At 39.7% G+C, this 24,620-nt stretch overlaps 2 protein-coding genes across 15 annotated transcripts in view; one reads left to right on the top strand and one right to left on the bottom strand.

Moving 5' to 3' along the window:
* RESF1 (retroelement silencing factor 1) overlaps positions 1–23,809 on the bottom strand; it is a 241,149-nt gene extending 217,340 nt beyond the window's left edge. For 4 of the 10 annotated variants that reach the window (XR_008955925.1, XM_057303220.1, XM_057303221.1 and 1 more), the window contains exons 1-2: positions 23,182–23,522; positions 15,705–16,021 (exon numbers count right to left, since the gene is read on the bottom strand). The gene's annotated coding sequence lies outside the window, so the exon portion shown is untranslated. Of the gene's footprint in view, positions 1–15,704; positions 16,022–19,686; positions 19,775–23,181 lie in introns of those variants that run through there. The other 6 variants (XM_057303214.1, XM_057303215.1, XM_057303213.1 and 3 more) reach the window with 4 other exon arrangements.
* AMN1 (antagonist of mitotic exit network 1 homolog) overlaps positions 23,715–24,620 on the top strand; it is a 51,163-nt gene continuing 50,257 nt past the window's right edge. For all 5 annotated transcript variants that reach the window (XM_026502150.4, XM_026502149.4, XM_048216524.2 and 2 more), the window contains exon 1: positions 23,715–23,815. In XM_026502150.4, coding sequence (XP_026357935.1) covers positions 23,778–23,815 — 38 coding nt within the window. In that variant the 5' untranslated portion in view covers positions 23,715–23,777. The remainder of the gene's footprint in view (positions 23,816–24,620) is intronic.

Below are 24,620 nucleotides of genomic sequence, written 5' to 3'. Positions count from 1 at the left end.
TTCACAATGCAAGCTCTTCTCCCCCACTGTTACAGACGCAGACTGTTTTCTCCAACTACAACTCCTCTATGTGATACATATATTGCTATACTTTCTCTGCTTCTTGGAACCATGTGGATCCAGGGAAGGTCCTGCAACCAACCTGTGAATTGCATTCCTGCCTTTGAAATGAGATATTTAGGCTCTATACAAGAGATTTAAGCTATGTCCTTAATTTTTAAGCAGTATATTTTGCTACTTAACCTTTAACCTGACCCCAAGCCAATCTGATACCCTAAATCTAATGAGATCTTTCTAAAATCTACACTCTTAACATCCTCCTATACTCTCACTCCCATCCATTTACTTTGTAATTTAAGGATTTGTCTAATACTTTTTCTTATTCTACTCTACTTTTGGGTGATTTAGCCTCCAAAAGGAAAAATGCTAACTTTACACTATTGTCTTCAAATAATAAGTCCTGCTATGTTCTCTGTGATAACATCATTTTTTAAAATATCACATGAACTATATAAGAACCATGCTTGGCAATTTGTCTCCACTAATATTCAATTATCGGGTGCAGTTCATCTCAATTTAAAATACTTTCACAACACTTCAATTTTTGTGTTGTTACTATCGTGTGGTCTTATATATCCAATATTTGAAAAAATGTTATCAAGAATTTTGGAAGCACTAAAGAAAAAATATAATAATGAAAATAGTAATGTAAATGTTAAAATTTAGAATGCCATAAATATAAAAAAATGAACAGAAGCCCCATTTTTAGATAAGAGGCAAATGTGATAATTTCACAGAAGTAGAAAATAAATGAAGAGAAGTGTGATGGTGAATATCTGAAAATTAGCAATGCAGTTATTTTTTTTCACACTGTGCTATCTTCTAAGAAACTTTGTCAAGTTTTGGCAAGAAATTAATGATGCTTTGATTTCAATTTCTAACATAACACTGTAACCTCCAGTAAGCCAATTAAATTTTTCATTACTAAAACAAAACAATATAGTACAGAATTAAATAATTATTTTTGCTAAAGTCAGAAAGAGACCAAAACTATCAATATTTTATTCAGAGTTGTGTTCCTGAGTTCAACAGTTCTCACTATTGTCAAAGGGTTTGTAAAAACTAGCTGGAAAGTTGTTGAAAATATGCTCAGAGAAAGCAAAACAAGCTACTGGCAAAATTCCATTGTCAACTTATTTGACATTGCATAACATCAAAGGCATTTAATGTGAAAGAGGAATTGCTGTTCTGTGCTCATGCTAGCAAATATTTTATTTAGAGTTGCATCAAGTCACTAATTGATAATGTCTAGAAAATGAATCAGTTCTTACATATATGTGGTATAAGGAGAAGTGCTAGAGGACTTTTTGTTCTGCTCATTAATAAAATCCAGTGCTTTGGGAGAACTTTTTTTTTTTTTTTTTTTTTAGATAATCACTATTTTGTGAGCCACAACATGGACTGGAAAGGGTATGATGCATTCAGTTCTGATACCGGGTAGCTACACATAACAAGGAATACATGCTCTGCTTTATAAGGAAGAATTGGTGGTCAATGATATGCCTCCTGATATTTTTTGAAAGAAACTGTAAAAAAGAAGAAAGTGAAAAAACTGAATGGTGGTCACTGACTGTTCAATTCCCCAATGTGCTGTGTAAGGCCAATCAGGCTTTTTCCTGCTTCCTCCACAAAATATCTCTTATCAAACTTGCTGACCATCTTCACTTTGCCAAATCTAAAGATTAGTTCTCTGTCTAAATCATAGTTGATCTCTGAGCAGTATTTGACAATTTCTTTCTCTTTGAAACACTTTCCTCTCTAAGATTTCCTGAAACCACACTTCTCTGTTCCCCTCCTTCCTCACTGGCTGCTCCTTCTCAGTCTCCTTGGGAGGACCCACCATTTCCTCTGCCGGGCTTCTAATTATTAACACTCTACACGAGTCCTTGATGCTCTTCCCTCCTGTGTCTACATTTTCTCCCTGTATAATCTCAACCAGTTCCATAGCTTTATGACAGCTGCATGCCACAGACTCACAAATGTATACCCATAGACCCACTTCCCTCCCTAAACTCCAGATTCTACATATCAGATTGCCTTTTTGACTTCTCCACTAAGATGTTGAAAAGCTCCTCAAATTTAACATATCCTTAAGATAATTTTGTTTCTCCCCCCGAAAAACCTTGTTCCTAATGCATTCATTGCTGTCTCAGTTAACAGCACCACCATCTATTCTATTACTACAGCCAAAAACTCATAAGACATTCCAACTGGTGTTCCTGATTTGTCTTTCATTTCTCTCTAACATACGCTCCACAGACAGGGTACTCCACACAGTATCCCAGCCATTATTTCCAATTGTATTTTTAAATCTATGAAACATATTTCACATAGAGAAGAGTATATACAATATATTACAAAGTAAATATCAATGTATCCACACACAGGTCTAGAAATGGAACATTATCTGCAAAAGAACGATGTTGGACTCTCTATCTCACATCAAATACAAAAAATTAACTCAGGATGGACTAAAGATCTCAATGTAAGAATTAAAACTATAAAACTCTTTGAAGAAAACATAGGGGTAAATACTTCTGTCTGTAGATTTGGGAAGGATTTCCTTTTTTTAAGATTTTATTTTATTTTATTTTATTTTATTTTATTTTATTTTATTTTAATTATTGAGAGGGAGAGAGAGCGAGCATGCACGCACAAGCACAGGGGAGAGGCAGAGAGAAAATCCCAAGCAGACTCCCCACTGAGCAGAGCCTGATGTGGGGCTAGATCTTAGGACGTGAGATCATGACCTGAGCCAAAATCAAGGGTGGAACACTTAACCAACTGAGCCACCCAGGTCCCCCAGGAAGGATTTTTTAAGTATAACACCAAAAGCACAAGCAACAAAGGAAAAAAAATAGATAAACTGAGCTTCATCAAAATTAAAAACTTTTATGCTTCATAGAAATGGTACACTTTTAGTACCTCATAAGGCTGCCTCCTGCCCACATCTCCTCCCTTCCTGTTGAGATAAACACAGTCCTTTTTTAAAAATCATTCTCTTGCCTTACTTCCGTTTTACCACGTGTGTACATGCCTAAATAATATAGTTTCATTTTATTAATTTGAAATTATATAAATGGAATCCCACTATATGTATTCTTTTGTGACTTGCTTCTTTTTGCTCAATATTATGTTCATGAGCTGATGCTGATGGATATAGCTGGAGCTCTGTATAAAATTCATAATATAATACATCATAATTAGTATCATTAGATTATACTATTTATGGACTTCAGGATATTTTCAATTATTACTAGTGCTACAATTTACATTCTAATACATGTCTCCTGATACTAACATTCAAGACTTTCTCATATATATATGTATATATATATATATATAGAGAGAGAGAGAGAGAGAGGGGATGAGATATAAGATATATATGAATATAGATATTGGACTGTCTTAATAAACATGGGGGTGCCTGGGTGGCTCAGTCAGTTAAGCGTCTAACTCTTGGTTTTGGCTCAGGTCATGATCTCTCAGTCGTGAGATGGAGCCCCATATCAGGATCCACACTCAGTGTGGAGCCTGCCTGAGATTCTCTCTCTCCTCTCCCTCTGCCCCCCCCATGCCCCTCCCTTCCCCCTCCTCTCTCAAACAAATATAAAATAAAATAAAATATGTACACCTTCTGTTTTCCAAAATGGTTATACCAATTTAATACTAACCACAAGAAGATGAGCTTGCATTCTACTGTCAAAGTTCTTTGGTAATATCAGATTTTTTTTTCTACTTTTACCAATCTAGTGGCTTATATGAGTATGGTTTTAGTATATATTTCCCTGGTGGATTAATGAGATGAACATTTTTCACACGTTTATTGACCATCTGGATTTCCTCTTTGGGGAACTGCTGACTCAAGTATTTTGCTGATTTTCCAATTGTGTTTTTTGTCTTTTATCGTATTGATCTATAGGAGTACTTTTTATATTCTGAATACTAGTTTTCTTTAGTTATTTGTGTAGCAGATATTTCCCCAAAATTTATAGCTCCAAATTGATCCGTTTATAATACCTATCCTATTTTGTCATGTCGTTGTTTAAGACTTCCAGTGGCTCCCAATTACAGTTAGCTATAAAATTTAATCTCTCATGATTATCAAGGCCCTAATGATCTAGTCCCTGCCTACCTCTTTGTCCTATCTCCTTCCCTAAACTCAACAACACTGGCCTTCTTTTTGTTCCTCAATTACGTATATGAGATGGACTTGAGCTCCCTCCCTTGCATAGCTTTGGACAAGTGCCGGTTTTTGACAAATGCTCATTTGCACCTCTGCAGAATGTTAGAAAGGCCCAGCTACAAGGTGTATAGCACTAGTTCTAATAAAAATGCTTTCTTGTAATATATAGAATTGTTGAATCAGCATGTTTTACACCCGAAACTAATATAACATTGTATGTCAATTATAGTTCAATAATTTTAAAATGATTTTTAAAAATGCTTTCTTGGGGCGCCTGGGTGGCACAGCAGTTAAGCGTCTGCCTTCGGCTCAGGGTGTGATCCCGGCGTTCTGGGATCGAGCCCCACATCAGGCTCCTCCGCTATGAGCCAGCTCCTTCCTCTCCCACTCCCCCTGCTTGTGTTCCCTCTCTCGCTGGCTGTCTCTGTCTCTGCCGAATAAATAAATAAAATAAAATAAAAATAAAAATAAAAATAAAATGCTTTCTTGTAATTGTGGTAAGACTAAAACAAACAAACCAATCCCAAAAGAGCAAATCTCCACCACAAAAGAGAAAGACAGAAACTAAATTGGGTAATATCTCTTGTTAAAGCTGTATCCAATGGAAAATTATCAGCTTAATTAGTAGACCAGATGTTACACATAAGGAGAATGCAACATCTCCCTATAAGTCACAGAAGAACCCCTTCAGATGAGACAAGATCCCACCTACCCGTGGCTTCAGGTCTGTTGGAGGCCACACATGTTGAGTGGTTTGAAGCCTAGGAAAACCACGTTCCTGGGAAAGAAACACCAACAGGGACTATCACACCTGAAATATAGGGTATTTCTCTGCCTTTTATTAAAAATTCTGAAATTGAGTTTCATACCCTTTGTTAATGGATAAACTGTAACTAAAGTTGGCTATGAGAATTCTCCACTGAATCTGACCCAGTGAATCAAATAATTTTTGTGATTCATACCAAGTTTGTCTAGTCTCAAGGCATTGCCATTTACTGTACTTTTTAAAAAATACCATCTTTGAGATATCATTCATATGCTATATAATTCACTCACTTAAGGCATATAATTTAATAGGTTTTAGTATATTCAAAGATGGTGTGCAACCATCACCACAATCAATTTTAGAACATTTTCATCACCCCATAAAGAAACCCTGTACTCATACACATAAGCAGTGCATTTGCTTTTCTTTACACCTGGAGTGCTAGTCCCCAGACTTCCAAAGACTGACAGCTACATCTTGACAAGACTCAAGTAAGCATTTCCATCTCTACAGAGGTCATCTCACCCCTTTTTTAATTATTCCCTGCCTCTCTGTGGATGACAGTGTTCGTTGCTTATGGTTATTCCCTCTCTCCTCCTCACCCCTTTAACAGAATCATGATTTTGTTCATGTATCCAGTACCTACATGCTACAGGGGTGGTCAGGCCCATGCCCAACCCCAAGGGATAAATCATGACTGATCTAGGCCAAAGATGATGTCTCGTTCCCCTTGGCAAGGATGCTTTAGTAATGGTATGTGCTATAATACTAAGGGTACAGCAGAGGGTTCTTCTAGGCAAAGATTTCTGTGCTATTAAAAAAGAGATGTGAGGATGGAGGGAGGTAAGATGGTGGAAGAGTAGGGGAGCTCGTTTCATCTGGTCCCTTGAATTTAGCTAGATAACTATCAAATCATTCTGAATACCTATAAATTCAACCTGAGATATAAGAAAGGAATGCTGGAATTCTACAAATAGAAAAGCAACCACTTTTTGCAAGGTAGGAGGTGCAGAGAAGTGAATCTGAAGGGATATATTGGAAGATAAATGGCAGGGGGAGGGAGCCTCAGTAAGCCAGCTACTGGAAAGTGATATAGCCCTGGAGAGCCAAATCAGAACCTTTAGAAATCTGCTCCAGTGAGAGACATCCCTTCCTGAAAGGTGCTCAGGTGGTGAAGGAGGCCAGAATCCTAGGTGGGACAGGATCCCCAGGGTCACAGAAAGAATGGGGGTACCGGAGCCTGCAGAGTTCCCAAGCATTGGAGCTGGAAAACCAGTTAGAGTCAGTGAGCCCAGGAGGGGGCTTTCAGCTCTGTTTGCCATAAACTGCGAACTGCGGCATCATTGGGTGACAACTCTCCATGCAGGAGCCCTGCAAAGGACAGAAAAGCGGTGACCCTCCACCTTCCCCCAGGAGGATCAGTGTGGGTACAAACCGCAGGAGTCTACAGAGCTTGGCACACACAAAAGTGAAGACTGTTTATTCCTGTGGGTTTACTGAAGACAGGGGACCACAATTTTTCAGCTCTGGGGCTGCAGATCGGGGTAGGTCCATTTTCATTTTCATCCTCTAAAGAAGCACAGAAAGCCTTCAGGGAACAAAAGCCACATAGAGCAACCAGTAACAGCTTACATCGAGCCTGGCCCCCTGGTGAGGGGCAGTGTAACTCTGCCCAGGCAAAGACACCTGAGAATCAGAGCAGCAGGCCCCTCCCCCAGAAGACGAGCTGGAACAACAGGTGAATACCAAGTTGACAGAGCACACAGGATTGTAAAACTCCAGCACTAGGGGAAAATAGTATGTAGAATTCAGGTTTTTTTCTCATGATGCATTTATTTTTCAGTTTAAAATTTTCCTTTTCTTTTTTCTTTTTTTCCTTTTCAACTAGTGCCTTATTTTATAAACTCTGTTTTTAAGTCTTTGTTTAACTTTCATTTTTTACATTTATATTTTATAGACATAGTCTTCATTTTTTACTTCCTTTCACTGTATTCAATTTTATTTTATATATATATATATATATATATATATATATATATATATATATATATATATATAAAGTTTTGCTTTCTTTATAATTTTGTGATTTAGTGTCTTCTAATAAACAGACCAAAATACACCCAGGACCAAGTGGATCACCCTGTTTTGTCCACCTAGGAGATTATACTCTCTCTTTACCCCCACCGTTTTTGTTTTTTTTTTTCTTTTTCTCTTCTTTTTTAGTTTCTGACCTCTTTGGATTTGTCTAGTGTATATTTCACTTGGGTCATGGTTGATTTTTTTTTTTTTAAGATTTTATTTTTATTTATGTGACAGAGAGACAGCCAGAGAGAGAGGGAACACAAGCAGGGGGAGTGGGAGAGGAAGAAGCAGGCTCCCAGCGGAGGAGCCCGATGTGGGACTTGATCCCGGAACACCAGGATCACGCCCTGAGCCGAAGGCAGACGCTTAATGACTGCGCTACCCAGGCACCCCCATGGTTGATATTTTTTATTTTGCTCTCTTGTTCATCCATTCTTCTCTGGGCAAAATGACTAGAAGGAGGAATTCACAACAAAAGAAAGAACCAGAGGTAATACTCTGCCACAGATCTAATTGATATGGATATAAGTAAAATGTCAGAGCTAGAATTCAGGATGATGATTATAGTTACTAGCTGGGCTTGAAAAAAGCATAAAAGACACTAAGAATCTCTTAGTGCAGAAATAAAATCTAATCAGGCCAAAATTAAAAATGCTTTAACTGAGATGCAGTCTAAATTGGATGCTCTAACAGCTAAGGTAAATGAGGCAGAAGAAAGAGTGACATAGAAGATAAGTTGATGAAAAGGAAGGAAGCTGAGGAAAAGAGAGAAAAACAACTAATGGACCATGAGGGGAGGCTTTGAGAAATCTGCAGTACCATAAAGTGAAACTATATTACAATTATTGGGGTCCCTGAGGCAGAAGAAAGAGAGAGAGGGGGACAGAAGGTATATTTGAGCAAATCATAGCTGAGAACTTCCCTAATCTGAGGAAGGAAACAGGCATTCAAATCCAGGAGGTAGAGAGGACCCCTCTCAAAAAAAAAAAAAAATAGATCAACACCCCAATATATAATAGTGAAGCTTGCAAATTTCAGAGATAAAGAGAAAATCCTCATACCAGTTCGAGAAAAGAGGTTCTTAACCTACAGGAGTAGAAACATTAGGTTGGCAGCAGACCTATCCACAGAAACCTGGCAGGCCAGAAAGGGCTGGCATGATATATTCAGGATACTAAATAAGAAAAACATGCAGCCAAGAATACTTTATCCAGCAAGGCTGTTATTCAGAATGGAAGGAGAGATAAAGAGCTTCCAGTACAAACAGAAACTAAAAGAATTTGTGACCACTAAACCAGCCCGGCAAGAAATACTAAAGTATCCTATAAGGAAAGAGAGAGCCCAAAAGTAACAGAGACCAGAAAGAAACAGAGACAATCTACAGAAACAGGGACTTTACAGGTAATACAATGGAACTAAATTCATATCTTTCAATAGTTGCTGTGAATGTAAATGGGGTAAATGCTCCAATCAAAAGACACAGGTATCAAATCAGATTTAAAAAAAAAAAAAAAAAAACCAAGACCCTAAAGCACCTGGGTGGCTCAGTCAGTTAAGTGTCTGCCTTTGGCTCAGGTCATGATCCCAGGGTCCCGGGATCAAGTCCTGCATTGGGCTCCTTGCTCAGTGGGGAGCCTGCTTCTCCCTCTTCCTCTGCCTGCTGCTCCCCCTGCTTGTGAGCTCTCTCTCTCTCATAAATAAATAAAATCTGAAAGAAAGAAAGAAAGAAAGAAAGAAAGAAAGAAAGAAAGAAAGAAAGAAAGACCCATGTATATGCTGTCTATAAGAGACTCATTTTAGACCCAAAGACATCTCCAGATTGAAAGTGAGGGGGTGGAGAACCATTTATCATGCTAATGGACCTCAAAAGAAAGCTGGGGTAGCAATCCTCATATCAGACAAATTAGATATTAAACCAAACACTGTAGTAAGGGATGAAGAGGGACACTATATCATACTTAAAGGATCTATCCAACAAGAAGATCTAACAATTATAAATATTTATGCTCCTAACATGGGAGCAGCCAATTATATAAACCAATTAATAACAAAATTAAAGAAACACATTGATAATAACACAATAATAGTAGGGGACTTTAACACCACACTCATGGCAATAGATACATCATCTAAGCAGAAGATCAACAAGGAAACAAGGGCTTTGAATGAGACACTGGACCAGATGGACTTTACAAATATATTCAGAGCATTCCATACTAAAGCAACAGAATACACATTCTTTTGAGTGCACATGGAACATTCTCCAGAATAGATCACATACTAGGTCACAAATCAAGTCTCAACTGATACCAGAAGATTAGGATTAATGCCTGCATATTTTCAGACCACAATGCTTTGAAACTGGAACTCAATCACAAGAGAAATTTGGAAGGAACTCAAACACTTGAAGGTTAAAGAGCATCCTACTAAAGAATGAATGGGTCAACCAGGAAATTAAAGAAGAATTTAAAATATTCATGGAAACAAATGAAAATGAAAACACAGCTGTTCAAAACCTTTGGGTACAGCAAAGGTGGTCCTAAGAGGGAAGTACAGAGCAACACAAACCTTCTTCAAAAAATTAGAAGTCTCAATACACAAGCTAACCTTACACCTAATGGAGGTGGAGAAAGAACAGCAAATAAAGCCTAAACCCAGCTGGAGAAGAGAAATAATAAAGATTAGAGCAGAAATCAATGGAATAGAAACCAGAAGAACAGTAGAACAGATCAATGAAACTAGAAGCTGGTTCTTTGAAAGAATTAATAAGATCAATAAACCCCTAGCCAGACTTATCAAAAAGAAAAGAGAAAGGACCCAAATTAATAAAATCATGAATGAAAAAGGAGAGATCACAACCAACACCAAGGAAATACAAACAATTTTAAGAACATATTATGAGCAACTATATGCCAACAAATTAGGCAATCTGGAAGAAATGGATACATTCCTGGAAACTTATAAATTACCAAAACTGAAACAGGAAGAAATAGAAAACCTGAACAGACCCATAACTAGCAAGGAAATTGAAGCAGCAATCAAAAATCTCCCAACAAAGAAGAGTCCAGGGCCAGATGGCTTCCCAGGGGAATTCTACCAAACATTTAAAGAAGAACTAATACCTATTCTTCTGAAGCTGTCTCAAAAAATCGAAATGGAAGGAAAACTTCCAAACTCATTTGAGGCCAACATTATCTTTGATCCCAAAACCAGACAAAGACCCCATGAAAAAGGAGAATTACAGTCCAATATCCCTGATGAACATACCTCAATATCATAAAAGCCATCTACAAAAAGCCCACAGTGAATACCATTCTTAAATGGGATAAACTGAGAGCTTTTTCCCTAAGGTCAGGAACATGGCAGGGATGCCCACTCTCACCACTATTGTTGAACATGGTACTAGAAGTCCTAGCCTCAGCAATCAGACAATAAAAAGAAATAAAAGGCATTCGTTGGCAAAGAAGAAGTCAAACTCTCATCCTTTACAGATGACATGACACTTTATGTGGAAAACCCAAAAGACTCCACCAAAAAATTGCTAGAACTCATATAGGAATTCAGCAAAGTGGCAGGATATAAAATTAATGGCCATAAATCTATTACATTTCTATACACTAACAATGAGACAGAGGAAAGTGAAATTACGGAGTTGATCCCATTTACAATTGCACCCAAAACCATAAGATACCTAGGAATAAAACTAACCAAAGAGGTAAAGGATCTGTACTCTAAAAACTATAGAACACTTATGAAAGAAATTGAGGAAGACACAAAGAAATGGAAAAACATTCCATGCTCACGATTGGAAGAATAAATACTGTTAAAATGTCTACGTTACCCAGAGCAATCTACATTCTATGCAATCCTTATCAAAATACAATCGACATTTTTCACAGAGCTGGAACAAATAATCCTAAAATTTGTATGGAACCTGAATAGACAGAGGAATGTTGAGAAAGAAAACCAAAGCTGGTGGCACCACAATTCCAGACTGCGAGCTATATTACAAAGCTATAATCATCAAGACAGCATGGTACTGGCACAAAAACAGACATATAGATCAATGGAACAGAATACAGGACCCAGAAATGGACCCTCGATGCTATGATCAACTAACCTTCGACAAAATAAGAAAGTATCCAATGGAAAAAGGGACCGTCCCTTCAATAAAAGGATGAATACTTACCATTTACATGGACGTGGATGGAACTGGAGGGTATTATGGTAAGCAAAGTAAGTCAATCAGAGAAAGACAAATATCATAAGGTTTCACTCATATGTGGAATATAAGAAACAGCACAGAGGATCATAGGGGAAAGGAGGGAAAACTGAATGGGAAGTCATCAGAGAGGGGAAAAAAAACTATGAGAGACTCTTAACTATAGGAAACAAACTGAAGGTTGCCGGAGGGGAGGTGGGTGGGAGCATGGAGTAATTGGGTGATGGGTATTAAGGAGGGCACGTGATGTGATGGGCACTGGGTGTTATACACAACTGATAATTTATTGAACACTACATCAAAAACTAATGATGTACTATATGTTGGCTAATTGAATTTAAACTTAAAAAAAGAGAAATGTGAGAAAAAAGATTTTCCCTGCCTATACATTAGTGGGAGGATATCTTACAAGCATGAGAAGAAAACTTGAGAATCACAGAGATGCTGAGCTGGAGTCATGATGTCATTGAGTCACTGAGTAACCAACCATGGAACAATCCTACTCTAACTTTTCCTATGAAATGAAAATCTTAATGTTAAAGCCATTTTGAGTTGGGTTTTCAGCCAAATATATCCTACCTAATAACTTGTTACATTGCCCTCTTTTATTTTCTTCTTAGCACATAACATTCTTTATAACATCTTGTTTGTTATTGCTTGTCTCCATCAATTAGAACATAAGCTCTTTGACATCAGGGACCTTCTCTTATTTGTTACTATACCTAAAGCATCTTAAACAGTACCTAGTATTTAGTCAATAGCCAATAATTATTAGTTAAACATGAATGAATGAACAATGCCTTGATTTCTCTCTTTCCCTCACTTCCAATCCTTCAGCAAGTCTATTGGTTCAACCTTCAAAATATATCCAAATTTGGCTACTCTGACCATCTCTAGGGCTATCACCAGTGAGTGTCCTGGTTGGAAGTGGCTCACCCTCCTGTTTACCTGGTAATCTCTTTACTTCTCTTCCTGTTTTCATTGATTCCATGTTTATTGAGGTGCATGCAGGGCACTGGGCTGGCCTCATGGACCCATAGTCTAGTGGGGAAGCTGGGAGAGGGATGATGACACAGGTCATTACTGCATAAAAATTGGAGATGCAGAGGTGGGTATGGTGGTCTGGGCAGGTGGAAACCTGCCGTCCTCAATACAATTGCACAGAAGACTAGGCAAAAGACAAGGAGCCACTCCTCTGTGTTCTGTGCAGGGGTGGAGATGGGGTTTAGTATTACGGTTGGGAGCATTTCCTTCGTGTATATAAGGAAAGGTCAGGCAGATCCTTGCATATGTTCTTCCCCTCAAATGACATTAAAAACAAAAATAACCCTTCAGTCTAGAGTGAGTACACTTGTCATACCTCTCCTCTCACATATTTAGGTGGGAGGGATCAGCCAGCCCCGTTTGACAGACCAAGAAATTAAGACTCAGTAAGAAGCCATTTCCCCAGGGTTGTGCACCTCGTCAGCAGTAAGGCCACAAGCAGACCATATGCCTTTTCACTTGGAAGCAATCCACATCACAGCTCGCTGAGCACCCAATCCAAGCCTCCCCAGAGCAGGGGCTCAATAAACAGGAGTTATTCCCCCAACTCTAGGGTCCTCTGAGAGGCCCTCCTTTTAGAGATACGGAAGCTGAGAAGTAACTTGCAAGGAATAGCAGCAGAGATGTTGGCCCGGCCCCAGGAGCTCTGATTCTAATCAGAATTATAGCCAATATTTATGGAGTACTTCCTCTGTGCTAAATCCTGTGCTAAATCCTGTTCTAAACCCCTTAACACGTAGTATTTTTTCCCATCCCCCAGCAACCTTATAAGGTTATATGATACAAGTCTACAATCCTCTATCTTAATTTGGAAGCTCAAAATACTGAAAACCAACAGACTCTTCCTGTATTTGCTGCCCAAACCCTTCTGATGGCAAAATTTGTCTTGAACACATGTGAGGCTATTTTGATTACTTATAATGTTTTTTATTTATAAATTTTTAAAAATCAGGAAAAAAATGTATGAATATCCATACATTTATTAGTTTACTATTGCTGTGTAACAATATTACTACAAACTTAGTGACTTAAACCAACACACAGTTACTATCTTTAAGTTTCTATGGGTCAGGAGTCCAAACCAGGTCCTCTGCTTAGGGTCTCACAGGCTTCAATCAAGGTGTTAGCTGGGGCTGCAGTCTCCCCTGGGTTCAAATGGGGAAAGATCCACTTCCAAGCTCACTCATGTTATTGGCAGAATTCAGTTCCTTGAGGTGGTAGGACTGATGGCTTCAGTTTGGTTTTTGTTTGTGTGTGTGTTTTGTTGTGTTCACTGCCTATCCACCAGGGGCTGCCCTCAGCTTTTAGAGGCTGCCCATCCATACTCATTGCTGTGTGGCATCCCCTACCCTGGTCATTTGCTTCCTCAAAGCCAGCAAGGATGAGGGGTAGGGGGAAGAAAGACTGAGACTCCAGCAAGATAGATACTACTTATGTAAAGTAGCCATGGAATCATGTGCATAGAATCACTGACACCCTATTACCTTTATCAAATTCTTTCACTTAGAAGCAAGCACAGGTCTTACCCACACTTGAAGGGACAGGATCACATAGGGAGTGGACACCAGGAAGTGGGAACTGTGGGACCACTTTAAGAGTCTGTCCACCATAATACCTTTCAATGCAGAAATAGTAATGTTTAGTTTGCCCTAGAGCTCCATGGGGGTGTCTCATGATATCTGGTATACGTACCACAATAGTATTCTAAAATCCTGAAATTTAGAAATTCTCGGACACATGGTCCTCATGGATTTTGGATAAGATACTATATTACTAGCCTTATTTAACAAGTGAAGAAATTGACTTACCAAGGAGTTAAGTGACTCAATCTAAGGAAAACTCACTTCCATGTGTTTCCCCTCTACTCTCAACATTCCACTACTATATATCTTCCTCAAATTACGATGGGGTTACATCCTGACAAAGCTATGGTCAGCTGAAAATGTCGTAAGTTGAAAATGCATTTAATATACCTAACTTACCGAACATCACAGCTTAGCCTAGCCTGCCTTAAACATGCTCAGAGCCCTTACGTCAGCTTACAGTTGGGCAAAATCATATAACACAAAGCCTATTCTATAATAAAGTGTTGAGTATCTATGTAATTTATTGAATACCGTGCTGAAAGTGAAAAACAGAATGGTTGTAAGCATGTCAGTTGTTTACCTTTGTAATCGTGGCTGACTGGGAGCTGTGGCCCGCTGCCACTGCCCAGCATCACAAAAGAGAATGGTGCCACATACCGCTAGCCCAGGAAAAGAACAAAATTCAAAACTTGAAGTACAGTTTCCACTGAATGCATATTGCTTTCACGCCACCATAAAGTCGAAAAATCATAAATGGGATCATTACAAGTTGGGGACCATCTGTATACTACTTCATTTCTGACACCAGATGTCTGGGTTACCTACACATCAGGCAATTCTGCAGCACCAGCCGGGTGTCCTACAATTTAACTCAATTCTGATGCTATCTACTGGAGACAGCAACAGCTCCCACAGATTAAAGGCTCACAAATCCCCTCCCACACTCACATCTGATGCTAATCGCAAGTCCAGGTTGTCACCTATGCTTCTACCTACCGGCTGTAAACTGGAAATTCCCATGAACCTTTTCTTGGGTTCAGTTACTTTGGTAGAGCAGCTCACAGAACTCAGGAAAACATTTTACTTAATAGATTACCAATGTACCATAAAAGAATATAACTCAGAACGGCCAGATGTAAGAAACACAAAGGGCAAGTTTTGGGAGAAGGAGCACGGAGCTTCCATGTTCTCTCTGGGTGCACTACCATCCCCAAATCTCCATGTGTTCACCAATCCAGAAGCTCTCCAAACCTGTTCTTTCGAGTTTTTATGGAGGCTTCATACACAGGCATGACTGACTAAATCATTGGCCATGATTTATTTAACCTCCAGCCCCTCTACCCTCCCCAGAGATGGAGGGTAGCACTGAAAGTTCCAAACTTCTAATCAGGTTAGTTCCCCTGGCAACTAGCCCCCATCCTTAGGGGCTTTCCAAAAGTCGCTGCATTAACATAAATTCAGGGGTGGTTGAAAGGGGCTTGTTATGAATAACATGACATATTCCTTTCACCTTTAAGGCTCTGGAGCTATTTCAGGAACCAAGGACAAAAGACCAAATACTGTAACAAAAGATGCTCCTATTGCTCTTAGGAAATTCCAAAAGTTTTAAGAGCTCTGCACCAGAAAGAGATCGAAGACAAAATATATATATATGTATATATGTATATGTGTATATGTATTTTATTATAAATCACAAACATATATATCAAATATATATATATATTTTTTTATTATTACAAATCACAATATTACACTCACCTTAGGCAAAAATAGCGGTTCAGACTCTGAGGTTAGAGCCCAAGCTCTTAGCCACATGCAGGCTCCATGGTTCTGAGATTTCTGAGACTCGTCACCACCATGACAGCAACCCAGGATTGAAATCTTCGGCGTCCCAGGCATGAAGGTGCTATGGAAGCACATGCTGCTTACTACCACCGCAATTCTTCTCTTTCACGGGGGGCTCCTTCCAGCTGCTCCTTCCATCCTCCCAACTTTACCACGCACATCTTTTGCTTCACAACCTTTCTCTTCCATCTCCAGATCTCTGCGGGGTTAGCTCCTTTTATCCCTCAAGTCTGTTAAATTGATTAGACAAGGAGGCCGTTAGATCAAGGTGGCTGTAATGCCACAGTGGCCAATGTGTGCAAACCAAAATCTAAGCCTGTAAATGCCTCAAGGTTCCAATATCAAAACGCTAAGGATAACCAATCACAAAAAGCCAACTAGACTTTAATATATAGCCAATCAAATAATTTCCTTTCTCTGCTTCTGCACTTTGTCTATATAAGCCTTTCCCCTGAATTCTGTTGGCTCAGTGCTCCTAAATACATTTGGTTTGGCAGCACCTAATTCCAATCAATTTTTGCTCGAATAAACTCAAAATTTTTAACATCCCTTAGTTTATCTTTTTAACAGCAAAAATGTTACAGCCTTAAAGATGTCTTCCTTGACCACCAAAGCAAAACTAAACCCTCTCTGTCTTTCCCCCTCCTTCCTTTCTCCCCAGCACCCCTTTGCCCCCCATCCTATCTTGTTCTTTATAGTCGTTATCTCCGTGTATTGTTTTGTTTGTGTGCTTGCTTTCTGGCTCTCATGCTTAAATGTAAACTCCAAGAGGACATGTTTGTTTACTGATATATCCTGCCTGGCACATAATAGGCATTAAATATTTATTTGAATAACTATTATTAATGGATTTTTAAAGTCTATCTGACGGAAATGCCAGGCATTTGATTCCATTGCAAATGACCAGTAAGTGTGGGTTAGGAATTGCATAACTTTATAAAAATAAAAATAACCAATGAAGCTAACTAGAAAAAGACAGGGCTTAAGCTGTCATTGCCCAGACTCTCAGAATCTTGATGAAAGACCACAATTGCCATCCCTCTCAGTTATAAAACTATAATAATTATTACTTTGGCGCAGACTGAGCTATTACTCTTATTAGTTTTCAAAATGTGATATTTAATTATTTTATCTAAAAACCAGTGGCTTATGAAATGGGTTATTTTCCACTCTAAACTTCTTTACTTTGGGCTTTAAGAGGCTGACTTTTACAGACTGCACAAACTGGGATTTCTTGACCTCTAACTTCTGGGTGGGTTGAAACTACAAGCAGAAGCACCAGGAGATCAAAAGTGGGTTGGAGTATTTATTCTTCTAGGATCCCTCCCCGCTGGGTTGGCACAGGCTATGTCCTTTACTAACCCAAAGCCATAACTCCTTTTAGGTAGCTTCACCTATAGCCACTCTCTCCTGGTTTTGGTAACTGTTCCCTCCCTGGCTTTCAGGACTGAGAGAGGTAAGGGCTTCCTGCTTTTGCTAGTCTAAGGGTATTAAACCACCCTTATCCCTGCTTTCCCTTAATTCTGCCCACACCTTTAATACCTCCTTGCCTAACCTGTTTGAACTTGCCCAGCTGTTTCCTCCAAGGATCCTGAGTCATACATTTTATGCCTCAAATAAAATCAAGGGTTTAGTCAATGGAAAATTTTAACAATGCACAAGAATTCATGAGCATGGGCACTGTTGTTTCCAATTTGGAGTAAGACAGATATGAGATATAAAAAGAAATTAAATAAAAAGAACGCGTTATTTTCACATTGGTATGAATTAAGGACATTCCCACTTGGAAATAACCCGCACATGGTAGGATAATAAAGTAGTCACTCATTTGGCTTCTCTTTGTTCTGTTTGTTCAGCCCCCTTCAGAGTTATAACCTAAAGATCAGGTTTAGAAAATGTACTGGACATGGGATTGGCAAATATATTCTAGCACCATCTTTGCTCAGAAATCTTGAGGAATCAGTCAACTTTTCTGAAACAAGTTGCCTAACCTGCAAAATTAAGATGTTGGAATAAATTATAGCTAAGATATCCTTTAGTTTTAAATCTCTGATAACTGTATTTTATGATTATCAAGAACTATCAAGAGTTTTTATTTTAAAGGTTGTAGGGCAACCATATAGTATTGTTTAAGAACCCAGCTCTGCCACCTAATTGTTTGGCTTCAAATCCCAGCTCTACCACTGATTAGCCACATGAACTTGGGCATGGTCCTTAATCTCTTTGGGCCTCAGTTTCCTTGTTTGGAAAATGGGTATGATAACAGTAAAAATATCTATCAATGAGGGTTTCTTTGAGTGAAATGAGTACAACCTGTAAAATACTATGTGCAAGGCATTATTCTAACCATTCAGTAAGTGTTTATTTACAATTATCCTTGATACTGTTAACAGAAAATTTTCCACAATTTACTGATCTAGGAGGTTTTATTAAGCAATTCATAAATGGGGCAACGTCCAGTCTAGCAGACAGAAAAGAGCTCTAAGGAGCCATAAAAGGCAAGAAATGTTTATAGACCAAAATGAGAAGGAACAAAGAAGTTATACTCGGCGTTTGCTGATTGATTAAAGCAGGATTACTTCCCTTATATGGAGCAAAGGAGAGTCTTAGAGCCAGGTCAGATGATTTGTGCTGGGTAGGCAAGCACTGATTGGTTGGCCGAGGCCCGCTTTTTCTGGGAGAGCCAAGCACGGAAACTTAAATTCCAGTTTGCTGATGTGGGCGTAGCATAAGTGGTTCCATCTTGCACCTAGTCTAGACACTAACAATACCCAACTGAAATGATTTGGGGTCAGTAGTAGATGATAATGTATACGTTATACTGAGCTAAAAATTAACATTAGAAGAGCAATTGCTGGGGTGACTGGGTGGGTCAGTTGGTCAAGCATCTGACTCTTGGTTTTGGCTCAGGTCATGATCTTGGGGTCCTGGGATCGAGCCCTGTGTCAGGCTCCATGCTCAGCAGAGAGTCTGCTTGGGATTCATTCTCTCTCTCTCTCTCTCTCTCTCTCCCTCTGCCCCCCAAACCCCTGCTCACTCACGCAGACTCTCTCTCTCAAACAAATAAATTAATTAAAAAAAAAAAGAGCCATTGCTATTTTGAATCTAAATTTAAGCAGTATGGTTTAAAAGTGAAGAACCTAACTCATAGCCTATTCTTATATTTTGAGATATGACATGTAAAGATGATTTGACCAACAACTTATTGCTATCTACTTGCATGCATGCACATTCTTAATAAATGACCCAAGATTCATTATATACATACACACACACACACACATATAGTTGACCTAGGGGCCCCGACCCCCCCTACACGGTCAAAAATCCACATATAACTTTTGACTCCTCCAAAACTTAATTATTAATAGTCTACTGTTAAGGAAGCCTTACCAAAACATAAAGTCAACACATATTTTATATGTTACATATATTATATACTGTTTTCTTACAATAAACTAGAGAGAAGAAAATATTAAGAAAATCATAAGAGAAAATACATTTGCAGTACTGTACTTAAAAAAATCCATATAAATAGACCTGTGCAGTTCAAACCCATGTTGTCCAAGGGTCAACTGTGTGTCTCTATATATATATGCACACATATATAGCGTAAGATATACTTCATCATTTTTTCTGTAGACATTTATTATGTATTTTTCTACACAAACACACTAGGAATAAATAGCATGATTTAAGGTATGTTGCTTATTATTCTTACATAACCTGCCCAGAAAAACAAACTATAACTTTTCTTTATATCGTAGCTAAGGAAGGAAATGGAGGAAGTTCCAAGCCAGAGGAAACTACAATAAAGTGGGCACAGCAAGCAAAGAGGGGAGAATGGGAACATGACATCTTGCCCTCAGCCTAGCACTATCCAGAAATCACTTACCATGCACCAGAAGAGACTTTTATTCCTAATAACCTTGCATTCCAAGATAAACCATGAATAACAGGAACCTCCTAAAAGCATCGACTAACAGGAAATCCTGAAAGCTGTGCCTCTTGAGATAAGCCACAAAAATAAGAACATCCTGTTTTCCTTACAGAAAGACAGGAACATCTTGTTCTTATCCAATCTGAACTGTCAGCTGCCATATCTGAGCTATAAATATCTGCCATATCATCAGAGCTATAAATTCCTCTTCTTCTATGAGATGAGCCACTACTGAACTGCTAGTGAAAATGTTTTCCTAAAAGGCAAAATAGGTAAAGAGGAGGAAGAGGTACAAACCTGCAGTTATGAAAGAAATAAGCCACATGGATGAAAAGTACTGCATAGAGAATATAGTTGATAATATTATAATAACTTGGTATGGTGACAGATGGTAACTATACTTTATCATGATGAGCATTTCATAATGTATATAACTGTTGAATCACCATGTTGTACACCTAAAACTAATATATTGTATGTCAACTGTACTTCAATTTTTGAAAAAAATTTCCCTGTGTTCACATTTGTCTCTGAATCTTATTTTGACAAAGAGTTACTGAACAGTCAGTGGCTGAAACTGATTTTCTTAGGAAGTCCTGCATACACCAAGGCCAGCTTCATGGGTGGACCATTGGTGCAGTTGTACAGGGTCCTGCCTTGGTTTAATGCTCTGCTATCACCATCTTGAAAAACCTAACAACTTTTTGAAAAGGGGCTCTGCAGGTTATATTGATGACCTTAGATGTACCATACACCTCTCTCCTGAGCCCCCAAATAAGTAGAAACAGCACGGTCTTTGGAGTCTGACAGACCCATTTATTTAGGTAAACCTCACCTTCATCTATAAGATAGCATATCTCAGACTCAATTGATGACTACATGAGATCATGTAAGTATTTACCATGTTTGACACCTAGAAGGTCCATAAATAACAGTTCTGAGTTATCCCATTTTACCTTCCATAAAGTAGAGCTATACCCTTTTACAATCTCCTTTTCTTCTCAGCATGAGTCTTAATAGAAGCACCAATTCATTTGAACAAGCATACATTGCAAGTGAGAGTTGGGCTACTTGTGTGTTCATTTCCTGACTTCCCATTCATTCCTCCCATTACAATCAGACTGCATCCTCCACTACCACCTCAAAGACCCTCGATGACCTTCTTCTGGCTAAACCACCTTCAAGTGTTATCTTACTGGATTTCTCTTTAGCATGTGACAAGTTTGGTCATGTTTATGTTCTGTAGCACCCCACTGTTTCTTTCCCTACCTCTTTGGCTGTTCCTTCTCAGTGTCAATTGCTGTTCTCAACTACCTCTCCAAGGACTTGTTCTCATTCTAGGTACATCTGACCCACTCACTCTCCCTAAAATAAAAAAATCTTTGAAGAATAAAAAATAGTTCTATGAATTGTGATATCATGCACGTATCTTTGACTTTTAAAATAATTGGCTAGAGGGGCACTGGGTGGCTCAGCTGGTTAAGCATCTGCCTTCCGCTCAGGTCATGATCCCAGGACCCTGGGATCTAGCCCCTTGTCGGGCTTTCTGCTCAGCGGGGAGCCTACTTCTCCCTCCTGCTCTGTCTACTTGTGCCCTCTCTCCCTGTCAAATAAATGAATAAAATGTTTAAAAATAAATAAATAAAAATTCAAAAAATAATTGGCTAGAAATAACTAGGACTTTGTCATCTTACCTCATTTTATAACTATTTTCTTAAAAGAAAAAAAAAACAGCTGTGATGACTTCCTTTGACTACTGAGAAGAATTCTGGCACCCAAAGCTGAAGCATCTCATAATAATGGGACAATGGCCTGTATTTTCCTTGAAAAATCAAGTAATCAGTGGGAAGACCCAGATGGACAGCTGTGCAGCACTCAATAGATAGGAAGGATCATTAAGTCCTACCCTTATCTACTCTGTCAAGCTCTCCCATGGTCTTCCAATGTCTAAGTGGCTCCCAGAAGAGCAGAGGATTCTTCAAAAAAATTACTGTGTTAATAAGTAAATGCAGGTATTATCACTGCTATTCAATCTCTCCTTTAAAAGCAAACCAGCACAATTTGCAGATCTATAGCTCCATGCCTATACTTTCCATAGATATCTCAAAAACCACACGTCTGACATTTAAGTACTCTCCTCCTCTCTTCAAAAAACTCCTGCAATCCTCTCAGCTCAATAAATGGCACCGCCATATGCCACCCAATTCTCCAAACCCAAAGCCTAGAAATTCCTCTTGCCTCTTCACTTTCCTTCCCCCCAACCAATTTCTTTTTTTTTTTTTTTAAGATTTTATTTATTTGACAAAGAGAGACAGCCAGCGAGAGAGGGAACACAAGCGCTTAACGACTGAGCCACCCAGGGGCCCCCAGCCCAACCAATTTCTAAATCCTATCAGTTCAACTTCCATTACCTCTTGAATCGGTCTGTCCATTCCATTGTTACTACTTTAGCTCAGGCTATCATCAAAGGAATCCCATCTGGTCTCTACCTTTGACCTCCACAACACTTCACAGTTAGAGTTCTTTCCAAAACTAATTCTTCCTATGCATGCCCTGTCCTTGCTTAAAAACTACCTATGACTCCACCCGAAGTCCTCCACACAAAGCCTAAATTGTTTAAGGTAACAGATCATTTTAGCTTTCTGATCAGAATACATACCACCAGCCAGCCAAATCCAGCCCACTGCCCATTTTTGTAGTTTGCAACGTAAAGCTTTTACAGTTTTAAATGGTTGAAAAAACAAAATATGAATAGTATTTCATAACAGTGAAAACTGCATGAAATTCAAACTTCAGGGTCCATAAAAAAACTTTATTGGATCACAGCTCCACTCATTCATACTGTCTATGGCTTCTTTTGAGCTACAGGTTGAGTAGCCGTGACCAAGACAGTATGGCCCACGGAAATCTATATCTTTATTATCGGGCCCTTCATAGAAAAAGTTTGCCAACCCCTACTCTACATTCATCTGTCTCCACTCCCCTATTGTAGCCGCCACCCTGAACTGTCTGCAGTCCCTGACCACAGTTTTCTCTCTGAACTTCGCCCCCAACTCCTTCATGGGTGCTCGCATAGAACTAACTTCATCTTAGCATTTAACAGTTACTCTGACCGTCCTTCTACTGGTTTGGTGCATGTGTTCACCACCGAATCCTCAGCACCAGCTCTATCTCTACCCTCCTTCAGTGTTTGATAAATGCGTATTGCCTGAATGAGCAGCATCCTGAAAAGATGAGCAAAACCGGGTTCCAACTTTCAGGAGCTTACAAAGGAAAGGCAGACACATAAACAACAAGCTAATCCCCAAGTAAAAATGAAAAACACTAAAAAGTAGCCGGTACTCTGCAGCATAACCAAAGAGAAATAATTCCACCTGGGGAAGGGTGCCGGTTCTTTAGAATCCTTTCTGATTTGAACAGATGCCCCTCCCCCCATGATAAAATTCTTACTGAGATTTTTTGTTGGCATGTAGTGTCCTCATCTGTAAAATAAGGCTAAACAATCCCGACTTCACAGGATTAAATGAATGTAGTTAACTGAGAGCACGTAGCTCAGTGCGTGCTTCAGAGAAAGTGCTCGGTAAACAGCGGTCATTCCTGGTTGCTCTAAAACGCTCCGTTTCACGTTAATGGAGTCCATTTCCAAGGGATTCTCCAGTGTGTGTCGCCAAATGCATGGACCAGCATTAAACATACCCCCGCAAGAACAGCAGCGGCCTCTAAGCTGAGCGCCGCTGAAGGTGTACCCGGTTAGGCTGCGCGCGGGGCTTGAACTCCTGGAAAACCGCCCGTAAACGGAGCCCGCGAGGCGGGAGAACTACAACTCCCGTCGTGCCTCACAAAGTTTAGGGCTACTCTACATTTTATCACCTCCCTTCTCTTCTTTCCCTCTGTAGTCCCGAGCGTGGCGGCGTCCCGGTCACCGGAAGAAGCCGTGTGACGTCACGAGGGCCTACGCGTCGCGCGGGGGCAGGAGTTGACGGACGGTCTCTGGCTGCGTTTGGGCGGCCCTGGGACCACGGAAGAGGCTCTCCCGGGCGGCCGCGATGCCTAGCTCGCGGCGGGTCAGTCAGCTTCTGGATCTGTGAGTCCACCCGGTCCCCGCCTCCCCTTCGCCCCGCCCCAGCCGAGCCCCATGCTTGCTCTCCCTCCCCGCCCCCTTCCCACCTCGGGACCTCTGAAGAGGCCCAGCTGGTGTTTTCTGTTTCTGAGTTCCTGATTGTTGTCTCCTCGTAGAGAACAGTTGTACCAAGTGGGCTGCTGGGCAGGTTTGCCCCCCTCTCCGCCCTGGGCGCCCCCAGACGGGTTTCCGAATTCTCCGTCAGCCTTGACAGCTCGATGCCCAGGCAATTTCTGGCAGTGACCTGTTTCTGACAAGAGCTGAAAGCCTTGGTAGAACAAAACAAAACACTAGATGCGGCTCTCAGAAGCCTTCAGCAAAAGTTCCACCAGTTTCTGTAACTGGGATAGGTATTGAATCTTGGAGGCAGCACGGCTCCTTGATTGCTTGATGGCGATTACAGGGTTCAGCTCCCAGCCCCATTCACCAGCTGTGTGATCATGGAGAGTAACTTAACCTCTGTGCCTGAGTTCTTGACCTATCAAATTAATGTTAACAGTACCTATCTAATAGAGTTATAGCGAGGAATAAATTTAACATATGTAAAGTCCTTAGAAGGATGCCTAGTGTCAAAAGAAATTTCAAGGAGCTTTACTTGATAAAATATATTTTAGTGAGGGAGAAACGAGATTCTCAGAGGCGTGTCGTTGCAAGATGGCTTATAAACTGAGAATGACTAGGTTTGTTTAACCTTTACAGTGATTGGTTATTACAACGATTGGTTACTACAATTTAAAGAGCTGCAAGAGATTGGTTAAAAGTGATATAT

Source organism: Ursus arctos, unplaced genomic scaffold (assembly GCF_023065955.2).
Source record: "Ursus arctos isolate Adak ecotype North America unplaced genomic scaffold, UrsArc2.0 scaffold_26, whole genome shotgun sequence".
Classification (NCBI taxonomy): Eukaryota; Metazoa; Chordata; class Mammalia; order Carnivora; family Ursidae; genus Ursus; species Ursus arctos.
The sequence above is the reverse complement of the archived record's forward strand: the minus strand, read 5'-3'. Positions and strand labels throughout refer to the sequence as shown.